Source organism: Rhinopithecus roxellana, chromosome 6, assembly GCF_007565055.1.
Source record: "Rhinopithecus roxellana isolate Shanxi Qingling chromosome 6, ASM756505v1, whole genome shotgun sequence".
In the NCBI taxonomy this organism is placed as follows: Eukaryota; Metazoa; Chordata; class Mammalia; order Primates; family Cercopithecidae; genus Rhinopithecus; species Rhinopithecus roxellana.
The window spans coordinates 144,250,977-144,264,517 of NC_044554.1; the positions used below are offsets into that span (position 1 = coordinate 144,250,977).

At 36.7% G+C, this 13,541-nt stretch overlaps 1 protein-coding gene across 5 annotated transcripts in view; it reads left to right on the forward strand.

Moving 5' to 3' along the window:
* The window catches only part of HDAC9 (histone deacetylase 9), a 907,594-nt gene that overhangs the window by 203,280 nt on the left and 690,773 nt on the right, over positions 1 to 13,541 (forward strand). Inside the window, exon 1 of one of the 5 annotated variants that reach the window (XM_030932434.1) lies at positions 7,747 to 7,834. The exons of the other annotated variants lie outside the window; for them this stretch is intronic. Within the exon in view, the coding sequence (XP_030788294.1) occupies positions 7,819 to 7,834 (16 nt within the window). The 5' untranslated portion in view covers positions 7,747 to 7,818. Of the gene's footprint in view, positions 1 to 7,746; positions 7,835 to 13,541 lie in introns of those variants that run through there. 5 annotated transcript variants of the gene reach the window in all.

Here is a 13,541-nt window from a genome sequence, read left to right on the forward strand (position 1 = left end):
GCAGGAGGGAGCAAAGGGGGAAGTGCCACACACTTTCAAACAACCAGATCTCCTGAGAACTCACTCACAATCACGAGAACAGCCAAGGGGAAGTCCACCCCCATAATCCAATCACCTCTCACCAGGTCTCTCCACCGATATGTGGGGATTACAATTCAAGATGAGATTTAGGTGGGGACACAGAGCCAAACCATAGCAAAGAGATTGAGTAAAGCAAAGGTGAATTAGAGATTTGTTTTAAATGTAGTGGAATACCAAGTTTATGTAGCAGAAAGTATAACAGTGGTATGGGTATTATTTGGTGAACCGATTATCATTCTTTTTTGCATAATAGGTTGTGAGTGCACATGGCCCAATGGTATCTTAATTCTTCATTTGAAATTCTAAAGATTTGCGTTTCATTTTTGTTAAGCATGTTGCATTACTCTAAAAAAGATTTTAAAAGAAAGTTACTGAAATATAATTCCATATAGTTACTGAGTCACTGACTTTTTCAGAACTCTTATAGGTAATCACCCTTATTTATAGATGGGAAACATTCAGCTGCAGAGTTAAATGATTTGCTCGAAAGGAAACCGGAATAAATGGCAGAATCAACCACCTAATACTTTGGATTTTTGGAAAGTATTAAAAATAAACAAATCAAAACAATAAAGTTCTCCATTTCTTTGTTTGTGGAGTATTCTCCCCTCTGGCCCCAGCAAAATAAAAAGTCAGAAAGGAGATCCTCTGGAAATTAAATCAATGTGTTTAAAGTTAAACTCTGCCTCATGTCACTTGTACAATTTACACAACATTCATATCCTTAAGTGCTACCATAATTTTGTGAATGTGAGCATAAAGAAGTCCAGGAGGCCACCAAATTGTTCTCACTGGCTTTTTGTGTAGTGTAGGATAATGAGGCAATTTTTGCTTTGTCTATATATATTTTGTGTATTACTTGATTTTATGATCATATATTATTTGTATGACTTTAGCTTTAAAGTCAATACAAACAATTATAAATGTAATTTGGTATTTACAACACACATACACACACACATATATTTTTTTTTTCATTAAACATTAGGCGAATGGTGGTTACATGAAACATGAAACTCTGGGACTACTTCTGTTTCACAGGTTCAGATCCTGTGTCCTGACTTTTGGTCTGAAAAATATAGGCTTGGTTAATGTATTCAATTGTGTACTTTTACCCAATTCTCCTTTACCTCCTATTTCATCTTCCACCATAGTAACTTTAGACAAGAAAAGTATGTTTGAAGATTACCACGGGTTAACTACCTGTATTCCTTTATAAAATCTTTGTATGTAGTGTTAGTCTTTGGTTTTGTGGTCAGGATCGACTATAATCAATTCTGATTCTTGATTTGTCAAATGTGAGACCTTGGCCAATTTATCTAATCTTTGGGTAAATTAGTCTCCCCATGTGTAAATTAGGTATGAGAAAACTTAACCTTTAGGGTTGTTGTGGTAACTAAAAGAGCTCCAATTTGTCCAGTGCTTGGTTTTATAGGGACTAGATACAGGAAGATTTCTTTCTTCTTCTTTTGATTTAAATCCAACACTCAATGTTACTGTTGTCCCAGGTAAAATTTTAAGTATTCATTTTGCTATAAATCAGACATGATTTTCAGCACTCTGTTTTAAAAAGTAATGTGATTTCTTGTGGAATAACTAAAATAAGGACCCACTGACAGTTGTTTCCACATTAAAGTGAGGTGGATTTCACCCTAAAGCTTCTGAGTTGCCAGGCAAGCTTCACTTTATCAAGGAGAAAAATTAAAATCCACTAAACCAAAGTAAAATGAAATAAAATTCCAGAAGCTAAAGGACAAGTAAAAGACACAGTCTTCACACTCTGGGCTTTTCTTTTGGTCTTTTTTCCATTGACTGTGGGGTAAAATTTGGGGGAAATTGTGAGGGTGTGAATGGCAAGTGTATGTTTGGGTTCTAAAACTTGGGTCATAATACCAAGTCATAATGTGTATTTTTCTATCCCCTCTCTTATTCAATATTGTTCATTTTTTAGTGTTATTCAATATTTTCAGTATCATGATTTGTAGAAGTTTTTATAATAATGACATATAATTATACCATAATTTCTTTTATTATTTTCCTTATATTGGGAATATACACCATTTGCAATTATTCAGTGACACTTTAAAGTAGCAGTGTGATGGACATTCATTTACATAAATCGCCATCCACATCCTTGACTTTTTTTTGTTTGGAAATGATTCCTAGAAATAGAATCACTCTTAAGGAGTGTGAACGTTTTAAAAGATTCTTGATATAGGCCGGGCGCGGTGGCTCAAGCCTGTAATCCCAGCACTTTGGGAGGCCGAGACGGGCGGATCACGAGGTCAGGAGATCAAGACCATCCTGGCTAACACGGTGAAACCCCGTCTCTACTAAAAATACAAAAACTAGCCGGGTGAGGTGGCGGGCGCCTGTAGTCCCAGCACTCGGGAGGCTGAGGCAGGAGAATGGCGTAAACCCGGGAGGCGGAGCTTGCAGTGAGCTGAGATCTGGCCACTGCACTCCAGTCCGGGCGACAGAGCGAGACTCCGCCTCAAAAAAAAAAAAAAAAAAAAAAAAAAGTCTCGATATAGTGTGACATTTTTTTCCCTGGGAAAGGTGTACCAATTTACACTCCTACTGGCAGTGCTTTTCACATCATGTGCTTGTCATCTATTAGCATCAATGATAGGTAAAAATGTTAATGTGTCATAATTTATATTTATTTGCTTCCCAGTGAAGTTGAGTATTATGTTTTATGTTTACTAGAGAAGACGGGCACACTGGAATGCTCCTTCTTTTCAGCAAGTATATATTTAGACACATTGTGTTCCAGTGGTAGTTTTTCTCATTTATTTAAATATATGTCAATAAGCAAAATCTTGGCTGCAAACAGTCATCTTAGCACTAAATTTAGTCAAGTGTCAAAGGCATTTTAAAGACACTAAATTTGGGATGCATCTCAGAAAAACATACTACATGATACTATGCTGATGAGATTTTCTTTTTATGCTGGGCAATTGGTAATTTTGTTGTTTACCCTGGATTCCCCCACAATGTTGAACTAGCAACTTTCAAACCTGCAAACATCTGCTTTTGTAATCAAAATTGAAAGATACAATTGAAAGGAAAGATTTAGTTCACAAACTGTATAATCTTCTGATTCTGCAGAATTGAAATGAACAAACTTGAACACGTATTTAAGAACGCAAACTCTAGTCAGCATATAACTTAAGACAGGAAAAAGGTTGAATTTCCTTTCAAAATAAGCACCATGCATGACCGTGCTTCCTAAGAAAAAAAGAAAAGGTAATATCTCTAAAAATTGTATCATCGTTATTTTCATACCGGTTACCATGGTTCAATTAGTCCCTCTGTATACAGTCTAGTGGTACATTTTCCTAAATTGTGAAAATTCAATAATAATTACAGAATGTGTAGTGTATATAAATGTGTGTTTTAAGTGGTCTTATGTATGATTTCAGGATGTTGTGTTTTGGTACCTAGGAGGGTCAGCTTTGAATCATTTCTAGTTACATATTTCTAATTTGGGGGAAAATCAGTTTTTATAGGAATAAAATGTGGTCCAAGTCTTCAACAGAGTGAAGGAGAAGACTGAATTATAAAAAGAGAGTTTAATAAAGTATTTTTTAAGCCTTAGAGGAAGTTAATAAAATAATTTTATTGAATTCCATCATGACTCAGCTTCTAATATTAATTTTGTAAATAGGAAAAAGGTAATTAAATTACTAAAGCACCTTCATTTTAAAGGTTAACTTTATTATTATTGCTCATAGGAAAGTTTATTTTTTACCACTTTTAGAACCTAGGTCTTTTTAAATTGATGCACAATTCATTTGAGTGCTTTCTATGACGCGCAGTCAGACCTGCATCCTTCCTGTGTGGGCTCTGACTATCTAATACAAGAGATAATATAATGACTTACATATCTAGAACACAAGGTAATTATTCCATTACCTGGGCATATCCCTGTTCTGATTTGCAGACAGTTTAATTTTTACATCTGATCTTTAACCAGTGCTTGAGATGAAACAGAACTGGGTATTTGAAAGGAATTTAATTTGTTTTGCCCATTTTAATGGTAGTTTTTTCTGAGTGTATTTAAAGAGCTTTTTATAACTACCATCTTCCAATTTTTAAAATGGAAATATATTTTCTATTGCTTATTTTTTTACTGCAAAGCCTTATGTATTTATTTTAGAAAAATTAGAAAATACTGCAAAGAAAAAAGAAAAACAAACAAAAAAACATATAGAGAATTCTAATTAATATGTTGGCAGATACTCCAGTTTATTCTATATAATTCCTATATACAATAGGGGATCAAAGTACTTGTTACGTTGAATACCATACTCTGACGTTACATATTTTGTAAATGTTGTTATATGTTTTTGATTGAGCAACCAATAATCCTGTTAGCCTGAAGACAAACTTTGTATAGTTCAAAGAGTGTTTGCCAACTCTTTTTTAAAAAGGAGGTTTCACATAAAAATCCAGATGTCCACCTTCTCTTGATAAATGAGGGTTTTGTGCTGCTGGGGCTGACTCCTGGTTGTCCACAGTTGGCCTTAGCCAGCAGGAGCATGCACTCTGCATTCAGCACATTGTTGTCCTGGTCTCCTTCACATCTTGATATGCCTACCTGACTCCCAAAACCAGCTGTTTGAAGGGCAGTAGTTTGTCTAGGATAGTGCATTCAACAAGGCTGTACTGGCCCCTAAGGGAAGATTTGAAAGTGTTTTCTGGATGCCACAGTGCTTGGAGGGCACTATTGGCATTTAGTGGACTGCTGTCCTGTTATGTGAGAGGCCGTCCTGGACCTGGAAGTTGTGTCCTGCATTTTCAACAATCCCTTTGGGTATTCATGTAGGTGAAACACCTGTTTATAATTATTTGAGCCTAGAAAAAAAATTGGTTGCACATATAAAAACTGCTTTAATTCAATTTTAGTATACATTGAATTTCCTAAGACTACAACTACTGTAAAATTTCAGGTAAAATTGTTCTTTGCTTTGGAAGGTTTATTGTGCATTGTTCACCATTAGGAAAACCATGTCACTGACAACAAAGTGGCTCATGGTATTTGAATAACCAACACAATGCAGCTCCATCAGTGTTCATTTGTAGCACCCTTGTTCGATATAACAAAAAGCAAAATTAACACTTCTTTAACATTTTTTTATGAATAAGAAATAAATCGGCCGGGCGCGGTGGCTCAAGCCTGTAATCCCAGCGCTTTGGGAGGCCGAGACGGGCGGATCACGAGGTCAGAAGATCGAGACCATCCTGGCTAACATGGTGAAACCCCGTCTCTACTAAAAAATACAAAAAACTAGCCGGGTGAGGTGGCGGGCGCCTGTAGTCCCAGCTACTCGGGAGGCTGAGGCAGGAGAATGGCGTAAACCCGGGAGGCGGAGCTTGCAGTGAGCTGAGATCCGGCCACTGCACTCCAGCCCGGGCGACAGAGCGAGACTCCGTCTCAAAAAAAAAAAAAAAAAAAAAAAAAGAAATAAATCTCAGATCTTATGAGAGAATATTAATGCTTCTTTGTGTGTTTTTCACTTTTACCATCTATAATTTGCCTTGGCATGTTATCTAGACTTAAGTTACTCTTATTTTCCTTTTATCACTTGCCTGTAAGCCTGATTTCTTGTTTCTTATTCTAATACTAAATTTTAGCCTAATGTCCATGCAACCACTCAACCCTCCAGTCTTTCACTTTCCTAACCTTCTTGAAAGTACTGGCTTCTTATTACTTCTCTTTAATTCATATTTACTTGTTGGTAGTAGGGTAGGCATCAGATAAGTTCCTCAGTATGGAGGTTATGCTCATGCCTGGGGCACTTTATGACTAAAAAGAATATTATTATAGAGGTTGTTTGTATAAACTATGAGCTTTGTATTAGGTTAGTAAAAGAGGCATTACAAAATACTTGTTTTTAAATGTGAAGTTTTGTGCTTGAGCAGCTTAATGCTCTAGGTGAGCATAGAGAATATACATTGGTCCTAAAGAGGCTTGCAGGCTTCTAGAAAGACATTACATAGAAATAAGTTATGTCTAGACTGAGAGGATGATGAAATATGCTCCAGGATTTCAGAGAGAGGCAAGTAGGTATGTTTGAATGGGTGAGGAAGGCCTGTGGATGAAGCTGAGGAGGTGCCAACTAACCTAGATGCTTGGGGAAGCTGTTAAGAGTTTTGGAGAAGGGGACAATGAAGCAAAGTTCTCTCCCTTCTTTTTCATTTACCCCCATTCTTTTTCTTCTAGAACTGTGTCTTTTCTTCTTTCTTTCCTGAAGATGCAAAAGCTACAGATGTAAATGAGAGGGACTAAAGCCAGAGTCATGACTGTGAAGTATTGATTTCAGGTATTTGTTCTTAAACTCAGACCAAATATAAAAAGATGACCTTGGGGGCTTAGAATTGTGCAGTTTTTGTTCTTCAAGAGAATTTATTGGAGAGATCTCAGAGTAAGACATTGCTTGTATTTTCCTTCAGCGTAGTACTTAGATTTTCATTTTCTTAGATCTAATTATAAAAGAGACTTAGGAGGTAGAAAACAAATTCAGTAAGTCTTCAAAGTTTTTCTTTTCTTTATTTTATAAGCTAAGTATCATCGAATTGGGGGAATACTGAGAAGGGTATCAGTGACAGAATCACTAGTTTCCTCGACCTGCCTCAGCTTACCAAATTTAACTCGTTTTGTGAAATTATCACCACATGTAAATATATATAAAAAATTAGAATTTCTTTGAAGAAACATTTTCTTAGCCAATCAAAAGCAAGAGCTAATGAGACTTCAGGATGATTTGGTTTTCAGACTTTTTTTTTTCCAATGCCACAATGCTTAGATATGGTGGGAAAGGCACTTCAAAGTGAGTACTCCAGATTTAATTCAAATGCACCCATTTAAGTAGCTCAGAAAATTGCATAATCTAGGGTTCTGGAGTGACAGTGTTTTATATGTTGAAATCTTTTGGAGTGAGATTGAAACAGCAAAATCATTTTATTTCATTAAAATCGGTCTCAGCCTCTTCTTTTTCCTTTCATTCACTGCAGGCCTTTCCATCTAGGAAACAATTCATAGCTGCTTCTTCAGAGGATGTCTACTTTTCCCTCATTCAGAGGGACACATTTGGTCATTTGCCCTGTGTTTTAATTAGTAAGCTTCAGCGAAAGAGAGTCATCGGAGCCAGGGCCCCCAGTTGTGGAAGTTTCTATATCCGGTAAATTGGATCCATTCCAGGGCAGAATCATTTATCAACAAATGAAACACCAGCCACTTCCCACACGTCCTCTGATTGCATTAAAAAAATCACTCCCCTTCCTACCCAAATTGAGTATGCTTAGAGTATGGAGCTGACGAACATTCTCTTTCCTCCTCCTCCTCCTCCTCCTCCTCCTCCTCCTCCTCCTCCTCCTCCTCCTCATTCTGTTGAATTGCTGGTTTCTGTAATCTATTAGGCTTCTTATTAATAGTAATAAAATGTTCATTCATTAACTGTCTCATGCCTACATACCAGATATAGTTACTCTCTTTGCCCCCAAGTTATGCAGTCTTTATAAGGCTGTTCAGTAGCAGAGAAATGAGCTGGGAAAACTGATATTGCATCTGTAGCATCAGGTACTATTTAACCAGTGGGAGGGACTGATAAAATTAGCAAGTTGACTAACCACTTCCCTTCCTTGTGGCTCTTTAATATTATAACGGATACAGAAAAGTTCAGAAGGACTGAGCTAGTTTGCAAAACCACGGCACACTTTGGCAAAGAGGGAATGCACAATAAAACGGGTAAGTTTCTTTCTTTTAACCTTTTAAGAGAACTGTGAAAAAGATAATGGAGTAGATGTTTTTAAGTTTGACTCTGCAAATCGTCTTTAATAATTTGTAGGCTGTGGAAAGATAAACCTGTCATGAGGAGGGAAGCAAAAGGTTTTTCCAATCAGTAGCAGCAACAACAACAAAAATTACATTGAGCAAAAAATTCAACTCTGAGAATGCCTTTATTATTTCAGATAGATAAGACTAAAGTATTTTTGGGAGAGGGTTCTCGAATTAGTAAAAATATTGATAAATAAGTTCCTGTACTCTGAGTTTTTGAAATTTAGCCTGGAATTGTCAGCAGGGGCATTATCTACTGAAGCTGAATGTCCGTCTGGATCTTGAAACAGCTTAGTCTTCTATTGTCTTCTTTGTGGTTAAAATTTTTTGTTGCTTTTAACTCTTTTATTATCAAAAAGTTCAAACACAAGCAAAAATAGAGTGAATAGTGTAGAGATTTCCCATGCATCTATCACACGCCTTCAATAGCTATAACTTCAGAGCCCAGGTTGTGTCATCTACACATCTGTGGTACACTCCCTCCTTCAATCTAGTTGAATTGCAGCATTTTGAAATATGCCTCTTGTGAACATTAAATAAAAGAGGTCTAGGATTTCCTAAAGGCTTATACCAGCTCAGCAATATAAGGTTTAGAGAAATATTATTACATAAAATTGAATTATGAGTCATAAAAAGCACAAATGAGTTTCCAGTGGTTGTTTCACCAGTGGGAACAAGAGTAGGGGATGGTAGATATTAAGATTGTAGTCTCTGGAGCCACACTGTTGGGGGTCAAATTTTGGTTCCATCACAATCCAGTATCCTTAAGACAGTTTCTTAACCTTTCTGTGTCTCAGTTTCCTCACCTGAAAATGAATACAATAGCACTGATCTGAGCATGAGGGATGATGAACCAGTGCGTGCCAAGACTCTGAAAATTGCTGGGAACATAGAATGCTCACTGTTAGCCTACAACTGTTGGTCAGAATTATTAGAGTGATGGTAGGGTTGTGATTTGTCCAAGTAGAAAGCCAAAGGTTGTATCTGAACATATTGGGCTGTCTTCTGACCATTGCTTTTCTCCTGATTATTTTATAATACCAGGCTAGGAAAAGTCTCCATTGAGATGTCTTGCTTGCTTTTGCACCCTCTGAAAACTCCTTGTTCTTGCTTCAGTCCTCTCCTGCTCTGAATTAATTCTCTCTACAAACAAAAGGTATCTGAGCTTGTCTTGCTCACCCTCTCACTTTGAGGACGAGAGAGTAGAGATTTGTCTAAGCTCACAGAGCAAGGAGTATATGTGATGGAAAAGACCCTGTCATGGGCTTCATGGACTCCTCTAATGTCTGTTTGAAAGGGCACTGCAGTTGGGTTTAGGAAACACTGTTGGGCCTGAGAGGCTGCCTCATGTCTGAGCTCTTATGCATCCGTCTCTGATGTAGAGGTCTTCCAGGGCTGGAAGTTACTCAGATACTCTTTTCATTGCTAATCAGAATGGTGAAATTCTGAGGATGGCAACAAATGGATGGTGAGGACCTTCCCTAAGCTATTTTTTTCTATACTATTCATCAAATAGTAATGGCTGTCATTTATTGAGCATTGACAATGCACCTGGCACTGTGCTATGTGGTTTTCTTATTTACTCCTCCCTATATCCCTATGTAACATTTACTATTAATGTCTTCATTTTATAGAAAAGAAACTAAGGTACAGAGAAGCTAAGCTACTTACTCAGCTGATAAGAGACAGCCAGGATTTTGTTCCAAGTCTGTCTGACTTCTTAGAGCATTTGTCCACAAGAAATAGGTTTGTTCAAACATGTGCACTCGAAATGCATCTGTGGTTTTGCTCTTAGGCTTCCTGAAGATGAAAGTCGTCAGTATTCCTATAAAGCAAGCTGAATGGAAAACCTTTTCTCTAGTAATAGTTTTCCCACAGTGAATTTTCATAATGCCTAATTACAACCTGGAAATTTGTCATAAATCTTGACAAATACAGAGGCGGTTGGGGGTGGTGTGGAGTTACCACTGTAAAAAGTAAATATTGAACTGACAGGTAAAAAAAGATATTCTCTTTTAGTAAATTAACCGTGCTTCAGTGGTGGATTTTGTTTTTAAGGCCATTTGTCTCTGTTGAGGTTTTGTAGAGGAGGGTGAAATACATCTAAGTCAGTTTTTGAGAACATGCAGTGCTGTTGTAAAACAAATGATAAACACTGATGCGCTGCAGAAATAAAAGTTGGCTGAATCTTCTGGGAGGTGCTGAAGAGAACTGGGACATGCACAGTCAGACATTTTAGAAACCTGGAATTGACTTGAAGTGCTTTATCTTTTACATTACGGGTACAACTGCAAAAATAGAACTGAATGTGTGAATGAAGAGAGAGGTTAATTTCACAAGTTTGGAGAATTTTTTTCCCCTCCAATAGAGTAATGGTGTTTTAAAAAATTTTTTTCTTCACTCAAGGGGACATGGTCTAAAATTTAGAGCTAAAAATGCAAACATCAGATATAAATGATTGACTTGCCTTTTATCAGGCAATCTGATACAATTTGCACTCATTCATTTTTCCTTCATTGGCTACAGTACTTTTGTCATCTTGACAGAATCAGTTAAGCTTTACCTATAAAAATATTGGTAGAGATTTGAAATCATATGATCTTTTTGCAGAAAAAGAAAAGGATAAAGGGAATTGCAGTTGCCAGTGTTGGGGTGAGTGAAGTGGGAAGGGTCACTGTTATGTTGCATTCTTGGATTCTTAACCTTTGAGAAAGCAGAGCAGCTCTTCAGTACTGGCCACTGCAAACCATTTTCCAGAATTTTTCCATCATCTCTGTTTTTTTCTTTTTCTTTTTATCTCTAATGTCTTTATCTCATAAGAACATATTCACAACCTGTAAAGCAGGGTTTAGGGTTGGAAATTTCTGTGTTTGTCTATCAATAGAGACAGATTCAGAGTGCTATTTGGCTTGTCAGTGTCCACTTCTTTGTGCACTCATGTGATTTCTGGTGGGGTTGGTCACCCATTGGATTACTGTGTACTAGTGCCTTCATGTTTACAGATTGTTTTCTATCCTAATATTTAACATTTGTCAATGCATTATGTCACTGCTATTATTAAATGTGAAAATTCAGTAAGTTTTAAAAATCAATAAACATTAATTAATGCTTGATTTAAATGCTTGATTTAATTATTAACTTAATTTAAATTTTAAAAATAACATGTATTAAAAGTCTTGAATAGATGAAGCATTGTTTTCCCTTGAGATGAATTCTGTCTTCATTTGTTCTTTTGTCCATTTATTCACAATTGCTTAGCATCTCCTGCTGGAGATCCAGAAATCAATAATCACAGTTTGTGCCCTCAGAAAGTTCACAGGTTTGGGGTGAAAAACAGTTTTATGAAATAAATGATGCTATAGTTCACCAAATATATTCTAACTACATTGGACCGTCTGCATTGGGAGAGAGGGTGCGTGTGTATGGAGAATCCCAGACCCTGGGATTAGAGAATCATGGTTCAAAGCCCATTACTCTCTGGTTTTGGGTATTTAACTAATGTTCTTAGGCCATGATTTCTTCACCTGTAAAATGATACTGAGCTCCTAGGAGTGTTGTATTAATTTAACATGTGATACATGTTAAGTATTTATATAGCATATCCTATAGTCTTTGGGGGATCAAGGATAGTCTCTCAAATGAAGTTAACTTTAAACAGCCTGAATGGTGTAGATGCTTCTAGTCACAGGGAACTGGATATGACAAAATGGAAAAGAGTTTTGCCTGTTTGAGAAAGAGAGTAAAGGTCAGCATGGCTGAAACATGTCAAAAGTGGGGAAGTTTCTTAGAGGTACTGGAAGAGTCCAGATCGTGCTGAGCCTAGTAGGTCATGTTATGCAGCTGCATGTTGTGCAAGTGCAATCAGAAGTGATTGAAAGGTTTACACAGGGAGTTGCATGACCTGAATAATATTTTTAAACTAGTTGCAGAGTGGAGAATAGATTCGTGAAGAACAAGAGTAGACACATGGAAATAGGTTAGAAAATTGTTTCAATACATTTAGTCCAAAAATGATGGCCATTTGGATTAAACAGTGTCGGGGTGTAGGGGCAGTGGACTGAGTGAGAAATCCTGTATAATTAATAGGACTTGGTAAACAGCTGGATGTTGTTGGGGAGTGCCAATTATGATCCTATGGTGTTTAGCAACTGGGTTTAGTGAGATGTCATGTGTGAAGATGGGCAAATTGGAAGAAGAGCAGGCTTGAACTTCTCAATTTACATGCTTTTGAAACATTCAAGGGGAGATGTCAAGTAGGCATAAGACGTCATGTAGATGTTAAGTGAAGCCATGGAGATAGATGTGATCACTCAGAGAGATGCGATGAAGTGAGAAAATCTGAGGACCCAGTACTCAACCACTGGAAATTCCAAAATTTAGAGGACAGAGGAGAAGAAGCCAGTAAAGGAGGTGGATAAGTCATGGTCAGAGAAAAGGGAAAATAAGGAAGTTGTAGTTTTTAAGGAAAACATAAGAAAATAGCATATTTAGGAGAAAGGAGTGATTATCCATGTCAAATGCTAAGGAGCTAATAAATAATCAAAAAACACCATGGAATTGGTATCATGGAGCTCACTGACATAAATATAGAAAATATAATTTCTTTAAAATTGCATTGGATTTTAACATACTGACTAATCAAGTTTACTGTTGACCAATTGAATAAATATATGAAGACAATAAAAGAGACATATTATTTTCCCAAGTGGCAGTATATTTAGAAATTATCTGACTTCTATCTTTATGTAACTGTATGGTATACAAGGAAGCAGTAATAAACTATGTTGGTCTAAACTTACTTCCCTGGAAGTGCAAAGTACTTGAATTCAGCAATTTCTTCTTGTGTATTCCCAATATCAAGATTACCAGGTACCATTGCTGAGGGAACCATTTGCATAGACCAGTAGTTCTCAACTGGGGGCAGTTTGGTACCCCAGAGCACATTTGGCAATGTCTAGACATATTTTTGATTATTACAGCTGGTGGCAGGTGTGTTACCAGCATCTAGGGAGAAGAGGCCAGGGACGCTGCTGAATATCCTGTAATGAACCAGACAGCCCCCCACAACAAATAATTATTTGGCCCCAAATGTCAATAGTGCTGAAATTGAGAAACCTTGACATAGACTAATGCAGACCTGCTCAGTGCCTAACATCAGGCCTTGACAACAGTAGATCTTCACTAGAATTGTTCTGCAGGAGAGTGTTAGATCCTTTACTGCCTTTTGTTCATGGTTTACCAATAGGTTTCTGTAGTAAGTGATCTTTGAATTTGGTTTTTATCTTGAAACTTCTTTGTAAAAAACAAAGTGAATAAATAAAAGTATTGTGTACTCACATGAATTACCTCTGCAGAATTTTCAATAGAATTTATCTATGTGGTTAAAAATAGAGGACAGTGCTCCACCCAGTGCATGTTAGACTTCTTACTTCAGAACTGGATTCTTTATGTAAAGTTAATTCCTATGCTGAAGTACATATTAGAGAAGTTTCAGTATTAAAAACATAATTTAAACATTTAATAGATTTATTTTCTTAAAATGTGTAAAGATCTACTTCTTTAAAAATAATAAATTTTATTTTCTCTTGATTATAACATAGTTCGTATAGCTCATATT